General features: G+C 36.6%; 1 protein-coding gene across 2 annotated transcripts in view; it reads right to left on the bottom strand.

Moving 5' to 3' along the window:
* Nucleotides 1-12,590, bottom strand: part of LOC150084464 (cell adhesion molecule Dscam1-like) — a 616,978-nt gene that overhangs the window by 486,734 nt on the left and 117,654 nt on the right. For both annotated transcript variants that reach the window (XM_090376089.1, XM_090376090.1), the window contains exon 3: nucleotides 6,587-6,748. In XM_090376089.1, coding sequence (XP_090232215.1) covers nucleotides 6,587-6,748 — 162 coding nt within the window. The remainder of the gene's footprint in view (nucleotides 1-6,586; nucleotides 6,749-12,590) is intronic.

Genomic DNA, 12,590 nt, shown 5'->3' with positions numbered 1-12,590 from the left:
TATCTCTAGCACAGATTATACAAGTCGAATAATAAATGTATAAATGAAATTATTCCCATCGCAGATCCACCTGGTGAACGAGCGCTTCATTCGTCTGTGGGTTGTCAAATAACCATTTTGGATCCTGCGCAAACTAGTTCATCCACTGGGTGAAATCACGGCGGCTTTGATAGTCTTGCAGTTCCAATCGATGCACTTGTTTGATTTTCATAAGAAACAGAATGGAAGATTACCTTTAAAACTTTACTTAGAGTGCTCGAGAGAATATCAGACAAGATCTATGGCGAGGATAATCTGAACGAATTTGATCGCGCTTGTTGTTGCACTTCTTGCATCATTTACTGGGATTCTGACCATCGACCACTAAACATTTTTCAGGGCCTCCTTGAAAAATGTTTCAGGGAGGACTTCAAACAGTTTTCTGTCTTTAATACGTTCTGAGAGACGCGATAAGACTATCGCGATCCTTGTAATAAAGGGTGATTAAAAGTGTTTTAGCTTTAGGCAACATTCTAAAATGAATCCGATTATTTAAGTTACGGCTACTGGATTCATGCTTACTTACTTTGACGAAGAAGAGTAACTGCACACGTTGAGCAAACATCCCAATTCTCTGAATACTAAAAAAATACCAATTCGCAAAGAATACTAAAGCTACACAGCCCGACAAAATTAACAGAATAAAATGTTTTTCAAGAATATTTTATTGTGAAAAGTATCGCCAAACGTGAATATTTGATATAATAGGCATCCTGGCATGCAAATTCCGAATATCCAATAGAAATTGATCTACCACCTAACAGAGACGCAAAATATGCAAATTATTCATGCCTATTAAAACAGCAGTTCAGACCACTCATTTCATTCCCGTTTTAGCTTTCTCAGTGGAACAGCCACATATCCAGTACTCAGGATCGCATGTCGCCGTCGTTTGAATGATTCTTTGAGACGGAGGCCGTTGGACGACTTGAAGACAGGCAGTCGCAGGCAGCACAATAGTTTAATCTTTAATGTGTCAGCGTTGTCGACTCGGCACTATGGAACTAGGAAAATTAGTCCGCTTAACTCGAAGAGGAAAAAAAAAAACAGCCCAATGCTTCATTCCCAATTGCCCATACACCCTTCCCCCCCACCTCCAATCCTATTTATCGTCTTGTGGATGCTACTACCACAAATCTTTTACTTTTATGATCTTTATTGTAAGGTGCAAAGATACACGCAGATACCGAGACTTCACAAAGCCTTTCACGGCACTAAACCAGGGTTTTATTTTCTTGGTTTCTTTCTATTTCTTGGTGGACAGCCTTCCTGTCATACACCCTAACCTTCTTGCTCTGCTCCCTCCCCTCTATTGTCACCCCTTCTGCAGGTTTTTTTTTTTTTTAACACTGGGCCCCCCTGGTAGCTCAGGCGCAGTCCAGGGTCCGACCCCGCCAGAGTCTTTCTTCTACTGTACTAGGCTGCCTCCACGAGGCGGTGGATGGAAAATGGGATCCCACTAGGACCCCTCGCGGCTAAATTCCGGAGGAACAACACACTAACAAAATCCCACACTACATTACGTAAACTATGGTGGAAGGGGTGTTCTCTTGAGGGATGGAGTAATGATCAATGGCCGCATCTCTCTTCATGTTTTTGATAGAAGTACTAGAACAGATCCTCAAACGATATGTGAGACTTTTTAGGGGTACGGTTGGCCCGATTTTCTTTTAATGCACGACAACACCACTACACATAGGGATCAGGTGGTGGAGGAATATTTTGAAACTGAAGATATCCAACGACTGCCATGGCCAGCATGATTACCAGAATTAAAATCCGATCAAATATATGAGGGCCGCCCAATGCGATGCGTTGCACGCCAACAGCCAACTCCTCTGTCACTTGGAGTACTAAAGTCTGCGCTGGTGGAAGAATGGGATTTTAGATGGCGACTTCAGTTTGTGTTCACAGTTCTTCATCATCATTATCCTGGTCGATCTCATAATCTCCACTATATTTTATTAATATATATACATATACTGTACTAGAGGGGTGGCCAACCTGTGGCGCTTTGGAAGATTACAAGTGGCGCATTTCATCATAAAATTTCTCAAGTACCCAAAGCCCATATTTCCGATTCTTTGGTTCTGTTTCCTTTCATTTCAGGTCCTTCCGCATATGGCTTAAGACACTCACCACTTTCTTTCCACTTACACGCACATAAACGTGTCAATTCCCTCAATTAAGCAAAAGAAATAAATTAAATAGTCTCCAAAAAAATGCATTTCTGAATTTTGACCGAAAGTGATCTATGGCTATGAAAATGTATCGAGCACCTAGTCGTCCATTCTTTTGTGCGGCCGTTGCCTCCGGCGCCCGACTCTATGCACAAGTGGGAAAATAAATGCAATACGTGACTTTTTCAGGGGACTGAGAATATACAAATAGATCCTTTGTCGGAAGTCTTTCAAGTTAAAAGGAAACAATGAAATGATAAATTTGAGGTATTTTCATCTACGAGAAATTTCCATCAATCGCATTTTGCCAACTCAAGAGGGGAACTCCCCCCCCGCCTGCTCATCAGTTCGTCTAAATTTTTCGACCGTTTACAATTGATATTCTGTGTGATACGACGTACATACTTGTGATCTCTTTGTTCTTTTTCAACAATTCTGTTTTCTGTTTTTTTTTATTCCTTCTATCCACCATAGTGCAAAAGAAAATGAGCAAAATAAAAGCAGAAAGTGATATTAAACGTGAATTTAATGAACAGTGGGAAAATGAGTTGTTATTTTTAGCAAGTTCATCGGGAAAACCGTTTTGCATCGTTTATGAAAGTACCCTTTCACATAATAAAAGACACGATCTTAATAGACACTATAAATCACAGCATCAGACTAACATAGAAGGAAAAATGAAGCTCGTTCTTGGGTCTGAGCTACGAAAAGAATATATGACTAAGAAAAAGGAAGAAATCAGAAGAAGACAAAATATATTTGCTAAAGTAAGTTGTGAAGACTTGGTGATGATAGAAGCGTCCTATGAAATTGCTTTAGTATTGGCGAAAAAAAAAGAAACCTTTTTCTGACGGAGAAGAAATTGTTACGCCTTGTCTCCAAATATTTGCACCCCATCTTGGTAATAAAGGTATTGAAAGGAAAGCAGACGAAATTGCTATATCAAGGCAGAAAGTTACAAGACGTATCGAGGAACTCTCTCAGGATGTATCTCAGCAACTGTAAGATCTTGTCCATTCTTGTACTTTCTTTTCTCTAGCTTTGGATGAATCAACGGACACATGTGGTGTAGCCCAGTTAAGCATTTTTATAAGAGGAATTGATGATAATTTTAATGTCTTTGAAGAACTTGCCAGTCTGGAGTCATTGCATGGTAAAACAAGAGGATCAGACATATTTGAAAAATGAAAATCATGCCTAGAAAATCTAAAATTAGATTACAGTAAACTGATCAGTGAGTGTACTGACGGAGCGCCGTCAATGATAGGTAAAGCCAATGGCACTACAACTTTGCTTGAAAATTTTTTTAAATCGTCCTGTAATAAAATATCAGTGCATTATACACCAAGAGGCACTGTGTGGAAAAACTTAAATATGCAGCATGTAATATTACCGGTTGTGAAATTTGTGAATAAAATTATAGCAAGAGCAGTAAGCAGACGAGAATTCAGAGAATATTGTGAGTTGTTATATTTGGAATACGGTGAACTTGTCCTCATTGTGAGGTGCGCTAGCTTTCTGGAGGCCAGGTTCTGAGTAGATTTTGGAAATTGAAAAATGCTGTTTATAATTTTTTAGAACAGGAAAATGAACTACCTGATGAAAGAACCTTATTATTAGATAACAACTGGCTATTTGATTTGGCATTTTTAGTTGATGTTACTAGTCATCTCAATGATCCAAATTCGAAACTACAAGGCATGAATAAATTATTTCCTAGCTTAATAAATAGCATCGATTCATTTATAATGAAATTAAAACTGTTCATCTCTCGGTTAGAAAATCAGGATTTAAGTCAATTTCCACACTTGAAAGAGCAGAATGAATGTGCTGTGGATGATAGCAATTGGACCAAATATCTTGAAAAAATCAAGTTAGTGCGGGTGTCATTTGAAAGTCGTTTTCATGATTTGGCTAAAGAAGAAACCTACATGCTCGCATTTATAAACCCATTTTTACTTAGTGAACAAAGCATAATTGAGATGCCTAGTAATATACAAATGGAACTTATTGATTTAAAAACAAATTCATTATTAAAAATGAAATTTGATGAGCTTTTTTCAGATCAAAATGCTTCTGACACGATTAATTTCTGGCGTTCATTACCCTGTGAGCATTTCCCAGAACTAAGAAAATTTGCAAAAAATTATATATGTCGTTTTGGAACAACATACAGATGCGAACAAGCATTTTCATCTATGAAATTGATCAAAAGCAAAACGAGGTCGCGAATGACTGATTCAAATTTGAAAAATTCTCTGCTGCTCTCAGTAACAAATTTAACACCAAACATTGAAAGACTGGCGAAATCCAAACAGGCTCAAAATTCTCTTTAATGGTAAGTAATGTTTATGTGCTGTAATATAAATTGCTTTACATACAATAATTAAATCATTTAAAAATGTTAATTATGTTCATAAACATACTTTTATTAAAAAGGTTATTAAGGATATGCCGGGACTCCTTCTAGCGAGCAGAGAGAACAGACGACTCCAAGTTCCAACCTGATCTCGCTCTAGGTGCTCCATCTCATCACATCCAACAACTGTGGTACAGCGCTATTTTCCCCAAACGAGACTCTCCGGCAGCTGTAGCACCATCAGCACCACGACAGCGGTCGCCCTCTCGTCCAAGAGATCATCTTTCACTATTGTAGATTGGTGCTCCAATAAACATGTGTCTTTGAACTGGCGTACATTATTTAATTTAGTTGCGTGTTTGTTATTCTTTTTCCTCCCCTAAGCGAAGCAGATCCTACCCCTATCCCTATTTTCCAACCCCAACCATGAACGTAAGAAGGTAGAAAAGGTGCTTGAGTTGTATGGCGCATCTGAACTGGTAAGTGAAAAATTTGGCACATGGTATGTAAAACGTTGGCCACCACTGCTGTACTACAACTGACAAAATATACAAACCCAGTAAAACACAATTAGAACTTTTTTGTGACCTTGTTCTTGTTTTCAATATTGACGCACAACGAATGGCGGTTATTGTCATGTAATTGCGCTTTTTTTTTTTTTTTAATGTTCTGTTTATTTGAATCTTTTGTCTAATCTTTTTGAATTTATGTATTTGATTCCGAATATACCTGAGATTTTGCACAACTTTAATGGTCTTCCTAGAAATAAAAGAAATGTATTCAATAATACTACGTCAGCTTTATTTATTACGTTTAATATTTGTTCAGACCAGATTATTGGCATCTTTGTTGCAAGAAAACAACAGCCTAATAATCAGAAATGAAAAAGTAGAAACCCGGATTGGATTTATCAACTATATTCGCTTCAAAATTTAAACTGATTTTTCTTTTGATGTAATTGTGATCATCCAGCGTTAAGACCCAGATATAATCGCCCATCACGGCTTCATCTTACCTTCTCCAACGAATGTATGTCTTGGTGGAATCTATCTCCATTCTCTTCACTAACATCGCCCAGGATTGGTGTAAAAACATTCAGCTGAGAGTGCAAGTAGTAGAGCTTGATTGGCATTTTTCAATGAACTTGTCAACGAGTTCTTTGCAATTTTTTACTATTTGTGTTACCACGAAGGCCATTCACTTTCACCGGAAATTAATGTCAGCCTTCTCAATCCATCGTGTATGGTTCAATACCTGTTGCTGACTTCCTAGATTATATTGAACTTTTGATTTGAATACAACCACTCGAAGACCAAGTATCTATCGCTTGCTTCTTTTATAATCTCCTCTTTCCTATAAGTTAGAATCCAATCTAAAGTAAATCCATCTGTAAACCAGATTAGAATTTAAGAGTACGTTTGGGTTCTAAATTTATCTTCTCAAGTCCACTGCTACCATTCCTTGTCTCTACTAAGATATTGTCCCTAATTTATTTAGATGACAAAAAAACAAACATTTTTGTTATATGGTGTTTGTTATTATATTACGCGGGAAAAAATAAATCACTGATTGTGCTTGGCTGTTTTCATTTTATATTATTTCATCAGTTTTTAGAGTAATACCGTTTTTAAATTTCACATACAATGATTTTAATTGTGTCATTATAATTATCGCCAATTAATAGATGAGTACTTTTTGATATTTGAATATTTGATAATAGATAAGTACTGTTTCCAGCTATATTCCTGGAACTGACGAGAAAAATTTATATGCATTACCAAAACTACTGCAAACTTGTGTTCTGTACCTCTCTCTCTCTTGTCTATTTTTGTATCTATATAGTATATAATCTAAAAAGGTTTATTACGTAAGCATAATTTTAAAATTACTTCTAATAGAGTATGTGATCGTAGCATAAAAGAAAGTATTTTTTAAGAAGTGGAAAAGATCGGGAATGGTGTACAGCCAGCATGGGAATAAAACTTAAAGGTAATAAAAGATAACGTACCATTTTGTGATCCTCCTGAGATAACTAAACCATCGCTTCTTTCCCAGGTAATAACTCGGACGTGGTCACTTAAGGAAACCGGGACATGGCACCGGAGGACGGCAGTATTTCCTCTAAGCACAATCTCATCATATACACGAACTTCGATGTCTTGTAAAATAACTACATGAATACAAAACAACAACTTGTTTTATTATGCAATTGTATCATCCACGAGTCTGGAGATCAGATAAATGGTATGACCTGATCTCTAGACAGTATGATCAAAGTATCTTATATTAGTGAGTGGAAGGAGAAACTTTCTTTCGCTTATTAAGCTACATGATTATTAAAATATTTAAATAAATAACAACACCACATTCAAGCTAGTTCTGTATCAATATGTTTATATTTATATGATGCATTTATGGCTTCTTTTTATACCTCTGATTGCGGAATTTACTAATACGTACAGGAGAGTTCTCAAAGGCATCATTTAAAACGCAGTAAACTAATAATAACCCAAGTACATAATAAGGGGAAGCGTTAATTATTCCAAAGTGTAAGACTAGACAACTCGTTGTGAAGGATTTCACAATATCAGATGGTGCAGTAATGGTGCCGTATTGCAAACTTCGTTTGCTTTCACAATGAGTTTTTATAATAGTAAAGTGATGTCTCTGAGCACAACCCAATACGTATAAGTGAATTCTTCTGTCAGAGGTTTTAAAAAGACCATGAATGTATCACGTCAAATTCATAAACTGTTTGGCATCTCTCATATTGTGAAGATCTTTCATTTCTATGTTATCCAGAGGGGAAAAAAATTCCCGAAACAGTGCTGTCTGGGCGGTAGCACTAAACTGAAAATAAGTAACAATAATCCTCTCTATTTGGGAAGCGTTTCTTATTCGAAATGCAAGGCTAGGCAACTCGTTGTGTAGGATTTCACATTATCAGATGCTACAGTAACGAGGCCATATTGCAAACTTCTTTTGCTTGAGTTTACTGCATATTAAAATGATGTTACAAGATGAATATATTACATTAGCGATTTTGAATAAGAAAACTCTTGCACATTCCGCCAATTATGTTCTTATTTATACTCCGGCACGACTACAAGATTAGAGGAGTTTACAATAAATCATAAATACGACCGTTAAACGTATTTAACAGTCACGAGAGCTTGAACCACGGTCCAGTAGTACAGTAGCACACACTCAAAGAGCGTGTGCTACTGCACTCTCGCTCTTCACCACTCCGCAAAGTCAGACACAGTTATTATTTTACATATTCGCTTTTATCCTTAATCGGTATTTAAACCTAGAAACATTAAATATTATGAAAGCGTTCTAACATATCGTTATAACTGATCCATGCAAAATACATTTGGCTTTTGATACTTAGCAGTTGGGAACTTCATTCATGTAAGGGGTGTCAGCTTAACGGTTACGGATAAATTCCTGAGCTATTGAGGAATTTATTATTGAGATGGTTGATCAATTAGTAATTTTTGGTGCACTTACTACTTTGGTTATGGTGCGCTAGTTATTATGGTTTACCGGTATAATTTTATGTTTTGGGGGCTGAAAAAAATCCAGAATAAATTATGGGAAAAAATTCGTACTGGTTTAGCTGATTGCTTTGATAAATATAGCTTCGACTGAAAAGGGCCTTTAAGAAATTCTTGTCTTCTACGGGCTTTGAACCCAGACTTTTCAGAAACGAGTCACAAGTAGCGAAATCACTACAGTGTCACAGAATATTGCGAGCATTATCATGATTAAACCAAATTTACATTCCTCTATTAAATCAGAAATTAATAATTTAAACATGAGTATACAGTTAAGTTTTGACTCACTTAGCATGACTGAAGTGCGAGAAGTTAAAGGAAAATGAGCTTTGGGTAAAAAAAAAAAAAAACCGTACGACAAAGACCTATGGAACAAAAGCTGCGAATATCCCTGTAGACGTCTGCATGCTGCTTTCACTAATCGATGGTAACCAGTATCCCTACTGGACTCAGTCCAAGATTAAAGGTCGGAAAGATCATTGATTATTTTGCTGCCCCGTGGGGCAGACATGTTTAATGCTTGAATGAAGTGTTCATTGTTGTTAAAACATGTTCCTTCACACTACGTCTTGTATTCCACACATTAAAAAACTCTATACCTCTCTGATGGAAGCTCTAGCAAGTGTCTACACAGTGACAATTGAGGAAGGGACATAATATTCGAAATCAATTCATCTTCACGATCAACTATGCATGTCACAGGTTTTAAGGTAATTATAAATGAAGATGCACGATGAACTCTGTGGATATAAGATTAAAACATACGTATAGCACTTTTTAATTTAAGAATTACTATTATTTTATTTTTAAAGTTCGCTAGCCGAGTACCAAGATATAAAAGTACAATCATAAAATAAGAATAATATGAAAATGACTAATCATTCACACCAAAGCATACGTTCATAATAAAGCGGAATTAAATAAAAACAAAGAATTAGTTAATACTCAGTTTAAGGTTAATCTGCATATTTGAGTTTGGTTTAGACTTGTCGACTGACTGGTTCGACGTTCAAATTTACATTCTGTTTGTTACGTTTGCTTATTTAAATTATAGAAACTATGGCTTACTTAACAATTTTGAGGAGTTTATGTATTTTCTTTTGGTTCGGATGTTATAGAGAGATCCGTTATTTTTCTGGATAGACGTTAAAATACTAGAAAACGACCCTTTTCGGAGTTCATAAGCGCTGATGTATCCTTGAAGAGGTAGTGCTTCTGAATTCCCTGTCCTTAATTCGATTTTCATTACGAATGTGACACACTTACTTTGCTATGTGTATGTGAATATGCGTCTCCTTCGGGCGAACAGTCGCGTGTTTGCACTACTAAGGTTGAGCATTGCTTAATCGTATTCTTTTTTTTTTTTACGGTTTTATTTTGAATATTAGGTTACCTAATATTCAAAATGAAATAGCACTGCTCACCCAAGTTAGTTAGTTCCCTGGCTGGCAAAATTCCAGTAATATTCCATTTGTGTAGTAGCAGGAGTAAAATCATTGCGCGAGATTTAAAAACACGGTCTTATTATGTTGCTGCATTCAGGTGGTTATTTACCGATCGGCATTAAGAAAATATACAAATGGATGAACCGGCATCGGTATCAGAAGAGAAAAATCTGTACATAGCCAAAGTAAGAAAAATGTATTCAGCTTTATTGAACATTCTGATAAAGGGGCATTAAATGATAAACTGAGTATGCCAAGCAAGCAAGCAACAAAGCGTGCTAGAGTAGTAGCAGGATTTTCAGCACGATTCCTAAAAAATTCTAAGTCAAGCATTCTCCAAGTTTCCGTCTAAGAAACGATGCAAAAAAAAAAAACAATTTATTCTTTGGCCAATTTCATCGCGATGTCATAAGGAGAACAATTCAGAATTTTTATATTTATGATAAAAAAAAAGTATCAACTCAACCTAAATTAATACCAGTATTAAAGAAAAAAATAAATTTTAATTGGCAAAGAGAAACATCAAAACTTTTCACGAAGAGGGATTTTTTTTGGAAGAAATCTGAAAATAGAATAAGTTTTAATGGAAAGATACGACGTAAAACTGAAAAGAAGGAAATATTTAAGGAAAATGAAACTAATCATAAATAAGTAGTGACAAATGCTTCAAGCTTATACAAAAATTAAACAAATAAAATAAATCGCATAACGATAAAATATATTTTTTATTAAATATTTTTTTAAAAAAATATTTTATTAGGAAATAAGGTTTATATTCCATACAAGTAATTAAAAAAAAAAAAGGAAGCGTTGTACTCCTCCCATAGATATACAGTGTAAATAACAGCGCTTTCATTTCCCTCAACTTATTCCAGCAATTAGCAACTCACTGACTAATGTAATTAACGGGATGAACCTGTAAGAACCAAATTCTTACACTTATCCTAAGGAATGTTATGTTATAAATATTATAACATAACAAGAAAAAAATATATATATATTAAATAATATTATTTACATAGGATGATTTTCAGCTTAGATTGCAATCGCTCTGTTAAGTAGGGGAGGATTAGCGTAACAACGGGGGGGTAGCTGGACAGGGCACAAAAGTACAATGGGAGCACCGTAAGGCCAGTTCAAGTCGCTATAAACAGAAAGTGGGCAGCTCTTTGGAAGAAAAGAACAAGGGAACCGACTCCCCCTTGTGGAGATGAAGAATTTTAAAGACTAAGCGGGTGGAGGGAACCTGGATGCTGCATACACCGAGTAGAAATGGCTGGCCAGGATAAAACAAACCGACTCCTTGAGCACTTACTGATTTCAAGGAGCGATAGAGAAAAAACAGGGTGGACTAATAGCGGTAAGGGATTCGGAATGATCACAAGGAAATATCTAAAAATTTCTAGACTTCCGGAAGTTCATCGAAGCTTCTAGAAATTTCGAGAAATCGGATGTTTCCCCGGGAAAGGGAAGGGCCAGGAAAACGGAGGAACTGGGAGAGAGCGAATGAGAATATAGAGATGATGAAGAACGAACTACGATTGGATCAGAATAGAAGGGGTGGCTGAACAAAGGGAGATGCAACAGAAGAGAGAGACAGTTCCAGTTTTTTGACAGTTGGGGAGTTTTTGGTAGTTTTGGAGAGTTCCTGTGGGTGTGCCTGAGTGATGTGCGGCCGGAAAGAAATCCCGAGAAGTGCCGGGAGAATCGCTGGAATGTGGTAGTGAAAATTGAAGCAGTTTGTCTCAAAGACAATTCGTTAAGCAAGTTCTGGGAGAGGTCAGCTGCAAAGTAGAAATAGGAAGGAGATGCCCAATGAAAGATGGAAACACATATGTTGGAGCTGAGCGATAAGGAGCGAAAAGTCTCGGTTTAGAAAGATATGGAAGAGTTATACAGTCTGGCTTCTCGATAGAGCAAAAGGAGAGTCTTGATAATTTTATTATGCTCCCCTGTATCGTCGAGCTGATCAGACGCCCAAAGCGGGCCGGAGCAACCCATTTATGGAGAAAAGAGTGAGTCCCTGAACGAAGGAGAATTCCTGTAGATGAGCAGCAGTTCCTTAGCCGATGACTAATTCCAGTAGGAGTCTGATGATGCCCTATATTGATGACGATGGCCGCCCCTGAGTTGAGAAAAAGGTTGTGTAAAGAGTGATCCCCCTAAGTTGTTATGTAAGTACGAGATAATAGTTTTAAGCTTGAATTGAGGGAAAGGACTTTAGGAAAGGTCTTACCAGACATCATTTCCTGGAAACGATTAATAACTACAATCAAAATGATGACTGGCACGATATCATCACCATGCTTCTGGCAGCTTTGTGAGTGGCACATCCCGTCATCTGCATTGAGAGGCACAAAATTCTTGAGAATGAAGACCAACAGACTGAAGATGGCCGACAGGTTTATACCCGCCAGTGCGTTAGAATCAATTCAGTGCCTAACACATATCGGAATTGACCTACTAAGGCTCATAGAGACCCTAAATATAGGAAACAAACCGCAGTGTGGCTCGCTGAGGCTACTGTTGCCTAGTAGTTGTGCGAATTTCTGTCAAGAACTGTGTGTACGCAATTGTATATCTCGCACAAGTTGATCAGTGGATGTGATGTTAAGATGAACTTTTGTATTACAATTGCCAGGACTCTAGACAGAAATGTAGTGAAGAGTAATGTAGTTTAAATGTAATCTTTTCGTGTATATTTAACCTTTCTTGTATATTTTAGACATTCTTTTATTCGCATTTTATGATAATCCCCTGGCATTGTCTGCCGTGAAGGGAATTTGTCATTACCAATGTACACCTATATTTTAAATTTGGTAGGACAAATAAAGATTTATTTATTTATTTAGTTGATAGTAGATTTGGTATTGTTTAGCATAAAAGGAAGGAAAAGGTTCATAAGATATAGATATATGTACTTCATCACAAAGATAAGTTTATTAAGCAAGGAAGATTTAGATGTATGTTCTCGAGACTAGTGTGTTTTAAGTTGAGATTATGTTCT

The sequence above is a fragment of the Mastigoproctus giganteus genome, chromosome 6 (assembly GCF_048544385.1).
Source record: "Mastigoproctus giganteus isolate SK-2022 chromosome 6, ASM4854438v1, whole genome shotgun sequence".
Lineage (NCBI taxonomy): Eukaryota > Metazoa > Arthropoda > Arachnida > Uropygi > Thelyphonidae > Mastigoproctus > Mastigoproctus giganteus.
Note: the sequence above shows the minus strand (reverse complement) of the source record. Positions and strands in the feature narration are given on the sequence as shown.